This window comes from Rhodnius prolixus, unplaced genomic scaffold (genome assembly GCF_049639745.1).
Source record: "Rhodnius prolixus isolate KJV_2025 unplaced genomic scaffold, Rpr scaffold_10, whole genome shotgun sequence".
Classification (NCBI taxonomy): domain Eukaryota; kingdom Metazoa; phylum Arthropoda; class Insecta; order Hemiptera; family Reduviidae; genus Rhodnius; species Rhodnius prolixus.
The window spans coordinates 14,590,283-14,605,262 of NW_027411615.1; the positions used below are offsets into that span (position 1 = coordinate 14,590,283).

At 32.9% G+C, this 14,980-nt stretch overlaps 2 protein-coding genes across 6 annotated transcripts in view; one reads left to right on the plus strand and one right to left on the minus strand.

Moving 5' to 3' along the window:
• The window catches only part of LOC141457118 (uncharacterized), a 55,894-nt gene that overhangs the window by 27,838 nt on the left and 13,076 nt on the right, over positions 1-14,980 (minus strand). For all 4 annotated transcript variants that reach the window (XM_074133654.1, XM_074133653.1, XM_074133656.1 and 1 more), the window contains exons 2-4: positions 11,522-11,580; positions 11,231-11,310; positions 5,630-5,806 (exon numbers count right to left, since the gene is read on the minus strand). In XM_074133654.1, coding sequence (XP_073989755.1) covers positions 5,630-5,806; positions 11,231-11,310; positions 11,522-11,580 — 316 coding nt within the window. The remainder of the gene's footprint in view (positions 1-5,629; positions 5,807-11,230; positions 11,311-11,521; positions 11,581-14,980) is intronic.
• LOC141457119 (tachykinin-like peptides receptor 99D) overlaps positions 1-14,980 on the plus strand; it is a 470,553-nt gene that overhangs the window by 18,501 nt on the left and 437,072 nt on the right. The gene's annotated exons all lie outside the window — the stretch shown is intronic.

The window sequence follows — 14,980 nt, forward strand, 5'->3', positions numbered from 1 at the left end:
ATGTAAGCTTTATGGAAGTACAAAAAATAAAAACATATTTTTTGTTTAAAATTATTGTAACGTTACAACTAAATAGCAAATTGGGCATCCATCATGAAATATTTATTATATAATAATAATAATAATAATATCACTATTATAATATTTATTATATAATAATAATAATAATAATATCACTATTATAATATTTATTATATAATAATAATAATAATAATATCACTATTATAATATTTATTATATAATAATAATAATATCACTATTATAATATTTATTATATAATAATAATAATATAAATAGTATCATGAAGTAATATTTATTTCTTGAAGACGAATAAAAGTAATCGAAACAAATGTAATTGAAGATAAGATATTCTTCTAATTGAAAGCAGATTAAGTTAGAACATTTTTAAGCATATATTAGCAAGCCCAAAAGTTGAAGGTGTTGATGGAGAAAATCATTTTCTTTCAAAGTACTAGAAGGTTAAAAACATTTCATGACTTCCTAAAGATAGGACTAAAAAGTTATTTAAATTTATTAAAGTTATTTATTTTCTATACCAACAGCATTAAGCATATTATCTTGAATTGGAGGTATTAATCCGTTCAAACACTGAGCCATTGAAAAAATAATATAAATTTGATATTGCTAAATAATGTCACCAAACAAAGAAAGTGAAATTTAATTATCAGATCGGAATTATTAAAAAAGTCAGAAATTTAAGATCTTTGCAAACTACTAAATACAATAAAACATACATGAGCTGCGAAAAAGGAGATAAGAGAAAATTGCTGCATTGGTAGTCCCTTGAACAGGATGTAATCAACAGTGATATCTCCCAAAGGAAATCTCGGCGCTAGTGACGGGGAGCATCTTCAGAAATAGAAGTAGAGCCGAACGAATGTACAGATGTTTAATGCAACGTTATTGTGTTTCTGATATTTTGTTTATTGAAGTTGTTATGAAGAATGGGGTTATAAAAGGAAGAATAATACTCTGTTACAGAAATCAGAATGATTGAATACTTGGATTTTGCAGGAGGCTGAACAGTTTGTTTGGTTCTTAACATTATTATTATTTTTCTAAGAGAAATGGAGAAAAGTTAAAGCTGAGATTGAAGAAATAATTAAAAAGTAATGCCTAAAAATATGAAGTTGCAGCCAATAAGAGATGTAATTATGTCTGAGCATTCGCAACGCAGAATTTAAATTTTCTGTTTATTGCACCAAAACTCCTTCTGACTTGAGATTTAATAATTTTTAAATTTTTTCAATTTCTGAATTCTTATTTCGAATTCTCATCCTTAATTTTGACGAGATTGCAATACTTCCCTTAACTACTAGTCTGAGGATGTTAAAAATAAAGCAGAAAGAAAACCTTATTTCATTACAAAGAATACTCCAGGGATCTGTACAGATCTAAGCCTCCAATTATCTTTTCACATAGATTATTCAGCTTTAGATCTCTGGAGAGGAAAAGGCCAAATTGTAACACGCTTACCATATAACACAAAATTTTTTTTTTTATTGTATAATTTCCCTCCTTCACCTTCAGTGCAATTTTAACGGCTTCAAGAATTGTACTCGTTAACTTGTCCATTTACAAAAAGAAAAAAACGGTTCTCTCGTGTGCAATTATTATATCGTACATAATTCAAATATTCAAGTTTTCTACGACCAAAGAATTTTATGGCAGAAAATTTTAGCCATGCTTGAAAATAGATTGCCACATATTTGTTATGCTTTATTGCTTGACAACATTGATAGCCCTAGCATCCCTTTTAACTGGACCACTGATTTGCGAAAGCAGTTTGAGATTATTGGTTCCGATGATATCTGGGAAAAACAGTACATATCCGATGATAAACTAACTGATATCATGGCAAGATTTAACAATAATATTATTAGTAAGGATGTTAAATTCCTGTTAAATGCTAGATTTAACACTTTCCTCAGAAATATTGGCAGCTCTTGACTGGGTAAACATTACGTTCACTTTACGAGGGTCGTTTGAAAAGTCCGTGCAAAGACAGAGAGATAGCACTACTGGCGCGTATCGAGGTTATGTTTAGTTAGTAGCATCTCTTGGAAGAACACACACCAAGTTTCAGCCAGATCGGTCTATTTCTTTGTGTTTGGCATTCGTTTGAATCGAGTAAGTCGAGTGATTTTCAAAAAATGGACGAAAAAGAATTTCGTGTATTGATTAAACACTACTTTATGAAAGGCAAAACGCCTCAGGAGACTAAAGAGAAGCTTGATAAACATTATGGTGACTCTGCACCTTCGATTAGAACAGTTTATAAGTGGTTTCAAAATTTTCGGAGTGGCCATATGGGCACAAGTGACGCTGAACGTTCTGGACGCCCTGTTGAGGTTACTACTCCAGAAATCATTGATAAAATCCATGATATGGTGATGGATGACAGAAGAGTGGAAGGTGCGTGAGATTGCTAGTGCTGTGGGCATCTCGAATGAACGGGTACATAATATTTTGCATCAACATTTGGACATGACAAAGCTATCCGCAAGATGGGTGCCGCGATTGCTCACGCTTGACCAAAAACGAAATCGTGTGAAGTGTTGCAAGGACGGTTTGCAGCTGTTCCAGAAGAATCCGCAGGACTTTAAGCGTGGTTTCGTCACTGTGGATGAAACATGGATACATCACTACACTCCTAAGACCAAAGAACAATCTAAACAATGGGTTACCAAGGGGGAATCTGCGCCAAAAAAGGCGAAGACCGTTCCTTCGGCCGGAAAGATTATGGCGACTGTCTTTTGGGATTCGCAAGGAATAATCCTCATCGACTATATGGAAAAGGGTAAAACTATTACAGGTGCATATTATTCATCGTTATTGGACCGTTTGAAAACCGAGCTGCAAGAAAAACGCCCACGATTGGCCCACAAAAAAGTCCTTTTCCATCACGACAACGCACCAGCTAACACCTCAGCAGTTGTGGTCGCAAAATTAATGGAAATAGGGTTCCAACTCGTTTCACAACTCCCCTATTCTCCAGACTTTGCTCCCTCGGACTACTATTTGTTCCCCAATATGAAGAAATGGCTGGCGGGAAAAAGATTTTATTCAAACGAGGAGGTGATTGCAGAAACGAATGGCTATTTTTCAGACTTGGACAAATCCTATTATTCGGAAGGGATCAACAAACTAGAGCAGCGTTGGACGAAGTGTATAAGCCTAAAAGGAGACTATGTTGAAAAATAAAAAAGGTTTACCCCAAAAAATTAAGTAGTTTTTATTTTTGCACGGACTTTTCAAACGACCCTCGTACTACGAATGATCACAACTACTACGAACCACTCTGGTGGCAGAAGACCGATTACAGGGACCCAATCAAATGCTTTTACCGTGAACCTAAGAACTTTTTTTAAAAAAATAATTGTAGTCAATTATTTCCTCATGAATAGAAATATTACTCATTTATTCTGCCTGCTGTCTTCTCTGTAAGCTACGTAAAATTTTTAGGTACATCCCCATTGGCTTGGAAGCTGGGGCGACGCTCAGCTTTGTACTTTTCGTTTAACTTATTCGAATTATTGTCAAAGAATAGGATTTTCTTCTTATTCTTTCTCCTTCTTTCTTTAATGTAAAGTCTTTTATTTACAATTAGATGTTTTGTTCTGGCACAAGTTTCACATAATTTTCATGTCACAGCGTGAAAACCGTTCATCTATTTTCTATTTTCACTTACTACTATAAGAAAGTATAAAAAAAAGGGGGAATATGTTTTGTTTCTTAAGAAAATTATTCAAAAACAAAAATCACTGTTGGGTGAAATTTATATTCTATTAAATTACCTGCAACACAACTCACCTTGAAGTTTTGGTGGAAAAGCATCTTGTGATTTTTTGGTGAAAATAATCCACAAACTTTAGACATTTTTTTAAACAAGTAATTTCTTTGGCTTAGAACTTGCCACAGCTAAAATATGCCATTTTAAATGGAACAGTTTTCAAGAAAAAAATAATAATTAACATCTAGAGCAGCTATGAACTTAGACTTCTGTCGTTTCAAACAACTTTATTCTACATAACTCTCAGACTATTAGTTATTTCACATGAGTCCAACAATAATGGTAAAACCATGGTCTCATTTTTGAAGTTTGATCAAATAGAAAAAACATATTGCCAAACTAGTTTTCCTTGTAGACTGCAGCACTGTAATATTATTGTAGCTGTCTTCTAATTGATTATAAGGACAATAAGTATTTTGCACAGTTCTTCAACGAATTCTTCGTGACCGAACAAGCGTACAAATTGGCGCAATTTGAAGCGTTAGAAGAGCAATCAATTTTCTCCTTATTCTACTGCACAATTATTAATTAAAATAAATAGAGAAGGAATTGCAGCGAAGAATAAAAGTAATGGGAAATCCTAATGAGGACGTACCTCATTCTCTTGGCAGAGTACATATTCTCATAGCATGTTTTAGAACATTATACCGTCACGAATATTTACATAAACAAAAACCTGCACAGGTTAGATATAGTTGATTGCCTTCTTTACATTTCGTGGTAAATCGAGAACATGGTCATCCAACACGTATCAGTGTCGAGTACACTGGCCAGTTCTAAGGGAAAACAATGAAAGTCTGAGACCATATTTTCTGAATAGTCTTGGGTAGCCAAAATTTAGAAGACAACGCTACTATTCTGGGCCAGCTTTTATTGTAGGCAACCAAGGACTAACACATTGCCTAGAAGCCTAATTTTACGAGGAAATTCTGTGAGAGCTGGAAATTTGGTCCTCCTTAACTCCTTATAAAAATGATGAGATCATTATCTTATCTTGAAATGGAACTTCAAAGAGAAACCCTCTTAAGTATTGGTAAAAGGACGTTTTAAGTTAGTGCCAAATTTTATGTTACTAAATATCTTTTCGGTTGGTTTTACTAAGTGTATAAATGTTATTGAGAATTAATTATGCCTCAAATGACAAAGAAAATTTCAAATAATTGCCTAGAGCACCAAAATCTTAAGGGCCAGGCTTGCTATTAATTAAAAAGTAGTCCATATTAGTTGGCGATACATTTTTTTTTTTTTTTTTTTGGCGCATCAACATCTGAGGTTATTAGCGCCCGGAGCTTTTTCCAGTGCACTGCCGGCCTCCGGACAGTGTTCTCTCGTTACAGACAACACTGTCCATCACCGGACAGAGAGCTGTAAGAAGCTCCTAGGAAGAGAAAATCTAAGGGTCAGCTGCTGGATTCGAACCCGGGACCTCCGCGTGGGAGTCCAGTATGCTAACCTCATAGCTAATCCCTTCCCTTGGCGATACATATTTCTTTTATTTACTTTATTGACCTGAAGCTCCTTCAATGAGTGCTAATCACAGAGGACTAATCTAAAGATTAATTTCAGTAATACAGAGAAAGATTTCAATCGATTTTACTTGAACATTTTCAATGTAATGTGCCTGACATCTGTTTTTTAAAATAATAATTATACCATTAAAACTAGTAACAATATTTCTGGTACCAAAATAAAAAATGAAAATAATCCAATAAATCATCCATCAGCCAATGACATGGCCTAGATAAGTAAAAAAAAAAAAGAAAAAAAGTATTTTAATTGATTGCCACTTCTGACAGGTGAGCACATGTCACATACCTGAATATTCCAGTAGTCGTTGACAGCGAGTCACCGTAAGCCAGTCGATCAACTTTGTAATCACCATCAATGCTCAGATTATCCAGTTTTATAGACAATAATACAGTCCTTCGTGATAAATTTGTTTGCCAATTCCAACTTTTAGCTTCGAAATAAATTTTTGTATCCGAAGTAGAACTGTGATTGGATAATGAAACATAAACAAAAAAAAATAAATATGCATTATTTTTCCTGATATTCCTGCTTCTTTTTTGTTTTGTTTTCGAATAATACTTTTAAAAGGTGAAAACAAAATAATATAGGGTTGGCAAATAAGTTCGTTCGGTTTTTGAGGGTGGAATAAATAACAATTTTTTTGATACACAGAATAAATTTTAATCAATTACACATACATTGACCATTCTTACTGATAACTTCTTGCCATCTTTCCACCAACTTCATTATACCACGTTCGTAGAACGTCTGTGGCTGATCGTCGAAAAACAAATCAAAATGTTTTTTGACAGTCTTCTCATTATCGAAGTTTTTCCGTTTATGGAGTTCTGCAACTATCAGAATAAATGATAATCAGAAGGTGCCAGGTTCGCTGAATACGGAGAATGAGGGAAAACATCCCAGCAGTTTATTCCGAGTGGTCAATGACGTATGCGGTCTGGCCTTGTCATGGTGGGAGACGACACCTTTGCGATTTGCCAATTCTGGACGTTTTGCGCGGATTGCATGGTCCAATTTGGTTAACTGCAAGCAGTATGCGGTTGAATCAATTGTTTTGCCTGACGGTAACAGCTCGTAATAGATGATATCTTTATAATCCCACCATACGGAGAGCATAATCTTCTTCGGATGCAATTCCGCCTTCGAGCTTGTTTGCGGCGGCTCACTGCAGTGCTTCCATGATCTTTTACACACTACATTATCGTAGACGATCCATTTTTCATCTCCTGTTACCATCCGCTTTAAAAATGGGTATTTTTTTGACGTTTCCGCAACGAATCTCAAATGGATATGCGAATGGCTAAATTGGCCTCGGTTAATTCATGCAGTACCCATAAATTGAGCCGAGAAACGTATCCCAGCCGGCGCAAATGATTTTTGGAGCTCGTAAAGTGCTGGTGCTATCTCTCTCACCGATTCGCATGCATCTTTATCGATTACGCCTTTGTCATCATCTGAATTAATCTCGGTCGGGTGACCGGAACGGGGCGCATCATTAATGTCAACATCTCCAGAACAGAAATTGACAAACCACTTTTGGCACACGCGTTCTGTTAGGGCTTCATCACCATAAACACAACATATCTTTTTATGAGCCTCTGCAGCTCGTTTGCCCTTTTTAAAATAATAGAGCAAAATATGACGAAAATGCACTTTATTTTCTTTCATCTTTACAGCTACGCAGCAAGCGCAATAGTAATGTTTGTTAAACCGAAATCCATAGAAAGGTTAAGCTTAACATAATCTTTCAAATGAACAATCGAGTTCTGCGCTTGCGCCGAAAACAAAAAAAGAAAATCGGAATGAATCTGTACCAAAATAAAAACCGAACGAACTTATTTGCCAACCCGATACAATTCAATTGCTTGATGTCTCATTTACCAAAAAATTATTTTTAAAAAGATTTAAACAAAAAATTGAAAATTTGGCAAGAGAATTAGAACTAAAAAAATAATTGCACTTTAAAGTTAATTGTTTTTGTAATTAATAATATTATAACCATTATAGGTAAACTTCTTAATAAAAATACACAGATTTTCTTAGCTGAAAGCTTAATGTACGTCCAAAGAGTAACGTTTCATATTCTGGGACACAGCTCTAAAGCATTTAACTCCATATTACTCAAATATGAACTGATCTTCCTTTAATATATAATATATATTACATATATAATATATATTACATATATAATATATAATATATATGTATATATATAGTTAGCCCGTACATATCCTATGGATTTAATTTTGTATAACGGGAGCCCAATGAATTCTTATCACAAACCTAACTGTTCGATTAATTTGTCCCAACCTTCATACTTAAGTAACATAGTTTTATTATTTAAAATATTTTCTGCCATAATTTAAGAAAACAATTGATAATAAATTTGTTAAGTCCAATACGATACACATTACAAAACAAATTTGTAGAGAGTTTTGCTTTTATAATTAGTTCTTTGAGATTGAAGGTTTATCGAACTGCTCAAAATTACAGAAAATAATTACCTTTATTTTGAAACATAGGCTTAGTCGATAAGGATGAATCGTTTTAATGCTATGAAATAAAGAAAAAATGAAACATATTTGTAACGTAGTATTTTTTACCTTTTTTTTTCTCAAAAACTTGAGAATTTAATACTTCAAAAATCAACAAATTCTTTATACTCGTAAATTAATCACAGTTAAAAGTTATAATAACGTTAACCTCTCTTGTACTACCTTCAATTAAATTTTAATTTTAACAGCGTTATGGATAATGAACGGCTAACTCTTGTGGCCTATATTTTAGAGTTGTGAACCAAACCTTCGCCAGACCCTTCTTTAAACCGCTGTTGCCCCATAGCTGTGGTTAGCCTTTATCTTTAAGCAAGTTTAGAAGTTAGGGATTTGCCACAGTTTTGTTGACACGTAACTACTACTTAACTTTTTTATTCTTGTTTTGTTCGTGATTTTCTTTTTTTTTGAAGAAACGTTGTTTACTTTACTATTTTCAGATATATGTTACTAAAATTACATGGCTGAAGTTGACTTTCTAGAACAAGTTTACAAGAAATGGCACAATTCATTTTAAATTAAATTTGTACAAAAATCTGAAAGATTCAAACTGTTGTTTAAGTAATTACTTTAAGCTCTTTGAGGTTCTTGGATGACTCCAAAAAACAAAGAAGGGGTAGCCGGGTTGTGCGGCGCTAATCCATGGTGCGATATCCGGTAAGCCGAGTAAAACTGGCGTCAGTCTTTCAAACAGAGCTAGTTTTAATTCATTTATTCCGCTGAGTTCATGAGAATTCCTGAGTGGTAATATTCACAGACAACCAAGAGGTTTTACTGGTTATGAGGACCTAAGAAGTTAATTCAAGGAGTGTGAGACTGCCAGGATGAGCAATATAATGATAATATTGGTATACATTGTCTGGGTTCTGAGGCATTCAGGATGAAAGCTTAATGAGAAGACAGTCTGTCCGGCTCAGGAGGAATCTAGCTGTACCCACACATTCTGTAAAGGAAATCTTTGGTTTCTTTAGGGATGAGCTTATTTTTAAAATGAGCTAGAATTCACCGATCAACTTGTAATTCTTATATCATATCAAGAATTTACACATACAGGGTGATCCATTTAAAACGCACCAATCGCTAATAACTTTTTAGGGAAGCGGAATTTCGAAAAAACCCACGAAGTGAACTATATGTTTTTTATAGTCTAGTTTCCAAATTTTTCACCCCCGATGCTGCATCTTCATTTTTGGTGGATTCATACGAATCCCGCGTATGCAGTCATTCTTATTACTTAAAAAACCATAATACTTTTTTAATAAAGTGTAGTCATACGCGGGATTCGAACTGGGGATCTCCCACATACAAAGCCACGCTCTTGACCACTAGACCAACACCCGCCCATTCCTGGCAAGATATTCTTACCGTATCATAGGTCAGGAAGTCTTGCATACTGGGTGCATTAAAATGATGTGATTGCTTTTATATGATGATAAAACAAATTTATCCTGATTCTCCCACAACCATTACATTGCCCTACATGTTTTAAAATCTTAAATTATTATTATTTTTTCACTTTGCGTCACCAATAACATTTTTTGCAGTCAGGGGACCTCCCAAAACGTGTATTTCTGGTGGAAAATTAATATTGAAAACCGTTCACGTATAGATAAAATTGTAACTTTGGTCTTAAATATCTCAACTAATATTAGGGATTTCTAAACGGGATTAACGTCACTTTTCACAGTTTTTTATGTAGTTTTCGTAATCATTGTCAAAACCAGTGGTCCTTATGAAACCCCAATCGGGTTTTTGGCCGTAACTCCGCCAAAAATGAAGATGCAGCATCGGGGGTGAAAAATTTGGAAACTAGACTATAAAAAACATACAGTTTACTTCGTGGGTTTTTTCGAAATTCCGCTTCCCTAAAAAGTTATTAGCGATTGGTGCGTTTTAAATGGATCACCCTGTATAGAAACTCGAACAGACAAAACCGTCTATCTAAAAACAGTATTCCTTTGCCACTAGTATAAGTTATTTCTATGAACACCAACCGTCGTGTACTTGGTTTTGTCCATTCTTCCATTATTTAGGTTCATTATCATATTCTGGAAAACGAGGTTTAGGACTATTTTAGGACCAGCAACTTTATCAATATCGGCAGCTTTTATCAACAACTCGTACAACGCTAACTACAGACATTACCATTGATATCTACGCCTGAACTTTTCACTACTTTTTTCTAGATCTATATTACTGCCAATGTTGTATTGTTGCATTCATTCATAGACCTGAAAGATTCTGAGAATGCAGACTGAACGCTAACACAACAATCCGCTTCTTCCATAGACATTTAATCTAGTTCTGCGGGGATTCCAAATTCTCGACCCTGTTAACACTCATAAGCGAACTAAAATCAAGGAAGAGATGATGTTGAGTGAACAAATAAATCTTGAATACTAGTGCAAAACTTCTTTAAAATCTTCCTATGTTGGAATGATCTAATTTGATCAGCACAGATTGATATTTCCTTACATTTACTTCGACATAAGGAAATTTATGTATTACTCAGGGGCAGGTATTTGTCTAGTGGTTATGAATCATGAATTGGTAAGTGGGAGATTCCCAGTTTGAACTCTTAAGCTCTTTGAGGTTAGCTACTTTGTGTAACTACTTTTTATTCGTTAGAAAAAGTATTGGTAATGGGAGAAACAGATACGGACCTTCACATTGCACGTGACTACTTTCCACACGCTATTATTGATATCAACGCGGAAAAGAAGTTCACAAAAAAACAACTTTATGCACTAGTCACCAAGTGGTCAACAACACTGATTTACTACATTGCTGTTAGAAAAAAGTTGTTATAATTGGCTCTTCTTCTGGTAGAAATTAGGAGTTTTGCAATCGCAGAAGTAGTGGCAGTTGTACCGTGTGCTAAGATTGGCTTCTTTAGCCAGCCCAGCGATCTTTAATTTTATTAAATTTATTATCATTTCCACTAAAGATAAACGAATGTACCTAAAACTAACTTCTATAAAACATTCTATTTAATTATTAATTATAATCTAGAAGGGAGCGTCTTATTTACTCGCAGAGATTTACAAAACCAATTTAATCTAATCCAATTTTTCCCGTTTAATCAATAAATTAATATCAAATGAAAAATATTTACACTGTAACAAATCACTATAAATTAACCTCAATCTGTCTCTGACTGGACATAGTCCATCTATGAACTTTCCGCAAAATAATATTCTATTGCCTTAACCCTTTACTTATTTATCTATATAAAGAAAAGCTATAAAGAATTTTATAAAGCTTAATCAAAATAAATAAATAAAATTATAAGTATTTATTTAAATTCTCATTTGTTGAGTTCTCTGTTACTTACACAGTACAATTGTTTGAATGAAAATGCAGAGGGACCATGTAATTTCCTGTAGAGTAGTTAGACAGCTTTTGACTTGTTCCCTGTAAAATAAAACCATCATTATAAATAATTTCAATAAAACTTGATTGATTAATATTTATTAAAAGTATAAACAATCTTTTTTTTAATTTCTTATTGTACTTATTTTGTTTTAAACTTTAAGTTAATACCGTTTATATTTTAATCTAATAATCTTTTAGAAAGTTTAAACGATGCTTTATTTAATAAGTTTTAATTAAATTATAAGTCTACCTTAATTAGTCTGTCAATGGCAGCTTCCAGTTTTCTAAGGTCAGCGCCACTTTTTCTTTCTGTAAAAGAAGATATTAAAATAATATGAACATTAATAATTTGGATTTTAGGCCGTTATTACAATTTGCACTTGCAATTGTTAGCTATTATAAAAAATGTTCTTTTAAGTTCGACGTTTCGGCCACAACAGTTTGTAATTTCCATTTTATAACTGTAAAGTAAACAATCAAATATTAATTTCTAAGCCAAAAGTTAAAATATTGGTCCAGTTAGAAATTATATTTTTTTAAATTATTTAAAATTTACATTTTTACATTACTTTTTTTTATTATTAAATTATAAAATTATAATAATACTATATAAAATAACTATATAAACAAATCTGAGTTTACATTTTATTTGCCCTTATAAATGTTTTTAATGTACTCCAATATTTGTGTTTATTTTCTGTATGGATTTATTCGAAGCCAGAGGTCCTACATAAAAATGCAATATCTGTAAATAAAAGATAAAAAACTTTGCTATAGATTTTTGTTCACCTGTTACCACTCTATATTTTATTCGTTTTTTTTTTTTTTTTTAATGTTCACTGGTTTTGAAAGCAAAATCATGTAAACCTTGTAAAATCGTTTTGTATTTAATGGACGGGAGTAAGGTTAATGAATGTACGGTAGACCAAAGATAGTGCGATAAAATAGAGGTTGAAAGCAAGCGCCATGTTCCAGGATGTCATTTTTCATTTGTATTCGTCCTTCATTCTGAAAGCTGAACGTACGGTGCCTTATAATCTATAATGTATGCTTTTTCTAAAGTGTCCTGATTTAGTAGAACAAATAATTTTATTTATTTGGTAGTTTATAGAAATATAAAAAATTTCATAGCTAAGAGCCTCTTACGGTTACATACATATACAGGGTGATACATTTAAAACGCACCAATCGCTAATAACTTTTTAGGAAAGCGGAATTTCGAAAAAAACCTACGAAGTAAACTATATGTTTTTTTTGTTCTAGTTTTCAAATTTTCCACCCCTAATGCTGTATCTTCATTTTTGGCGGAGTTACGGGCAAAACCACGATTGGGTTTTCTTAAGGACCACTAGTTTTGACAGTGATTAAGAAAACTGCATAAAAAACTGTGAAAAATGACGATGACCCCGTTTCGATATGCCAAATATTAGTCGAGATATTTAAGATCAAAGTTTCAATTTTGTCTATTTGTGAACGGTTTTCAATATTAGTTTTCCACCACAAATACAAATTTTGGGAGGTCTTCTGACTGCAAAAAATGTTTTTGGTGACCCAAAGTAAAAAAATAATAATAATTGAAGATTTTACAACATGTAATGGTTGTGGGTGAATCAGTATAAATTTGTTTTATCATCAAATAAAAGCAACCAACACATCATTTTAATGTACCCAGTATGCAAGACTTCTTGACCTATGATTGCGGTAAGAATATCTTGCCAGGGATGGGCGGGTGTTGGTGTAGTGGTCAAGAGCGTGGCTTTGTAAGTGAGAGATCCCCGATTCGAATCCCGCGTATGACTACACTTTATTAAAAAAAGGATTCATATTTTTTAAGTAATAAGAATGACTGGGATTCGAATCGGGGATCTCTCACTTACAAAGCCACGCTCTTGACCACTACACCAACACCCGCCCATCCCTGGCAAGATATTCTTACCGCAATCATAGGTCAAGAAGTCTTGCATACTGGGTACATTAAAATGATGTGTTGGTTGCTTTTATTTGATGATAAAACAAATTTATTCTGACTCACCCATAACCATTACATTGCACTACATTTTTAAAATGTTTAATTTTTATTATTTTTGATCTTTGCTTCACAAATAATATTTTTGTAGTCAGAGGACCTCCAAAAACGTGTATTTCTGGTGGAAAATTAATATTGAAAACCGTTCACGGGTTGATGAAATAGTAAATTTGATCTTAAATATCTCAAAAAATATTAGAGATATCGAAACGGGGTCAACGTCATTTTTCACAATTTTTTATGTAGTTTTCATAATGATTGTCAAAACCAGTGGTCCTTATGTAACCCCAATCGGGTTTTTGGCCGTAACTCCGCCAAAAATAAAGATACAGCATTGGGGGTGAAAAATTTGAAAACTAGACCGAAAAAAACATATAGTTTACTTCATGAGTTTTTTCGAAATTCCGCTTTCTTAAAAAGTTATTTGCGATTGGTGCGTTTTAAATGGATCACTCTGTATAAGATTTTTAAACCAAAAATACACAATACTTAATTAGCAGTACATAAAAATCTAAGAAAAGAAAAAATAAGAAACAAAATATTCTAACCAGGTATACAAACAAAATGAACTCTGAACAAAATAAACTTCAGAACATAAACAGAACCATTATTTCTTACTTCACTTCTCTCGCTAGTTTAATCCATTATTATTATCATTTATAGTAATTTACTGTAATATAATGCATTATTAACTTAATTATTGTTAAATTTATATAAATAATAATATACAAATGAAAATATTTCTAAACACAATTCACAATGATAATCTCTCTAAGCTTTAATGCTTTTACCAAATACATATAAATATCTGAGATTTTTTGATCATTCCTGCCTAAAGTCAACAAATTTTCTAAAATTATTGCATCATCATTATCAGGAATATATTTACTCAGATATACCAGTCTAAATGGAACCAACAAATTACATCTCAATAAGAAATGAATGAAAGTATCTTTACCATTCGAACACAGTTTACAATTATCATCACTTTTGAAATGGTAAGAATTTGATCCTAACAATATTCTGTTCTGTTTTTCAGACGCCATTCCAACCTGGGCCAAAATTCTAATTTTATTCAAGCTCATATTCAGATTAATGTATTGTTCTTCCTGTTCTATTAAACTGAAGTATTTAATTAATCGAAAATAAGTATTAAATCTAGAATTCAAAACAAACTGAATATCTTTTCCCATTAAATTCTTTTTAAAAGCCCTTATTAAATTAAGATAATTGTTTTTAGTTACATTTAAGTCACCAGCTCGCCAAATATCGTCCGCACCTATAGTAGGCAAATAATAATTTAATTCACTTGCCCAATTAAAAGGCACAGAGGGAATATTCATTATTTCATTCGATCTAAGAAAACATATTTGTGGTAAACGATTAGCAGACATTGACATCAGTGCCATCCACCATCTCAACATTCCCTTGATGGAACAAATAATATTGAGAGTTGGCTCGCTCCTTTCAGAACTCATAATTTCCAGTCTCCACTTTAATCAAACTCCACAATTATTACCACTCATAAAAATGTTTGAGTTGCTTACTCTTCACTTCATAGTGTACCTGTTTGCCAGTAAGCCTTTTCTTTAATTTACATATATACTTTTTTCTGGTCGAAGTTTAATGGAAAATCAACAGAAAGCAACGAGCAAGCGCGGTCACACACATTTTTGCAATAAA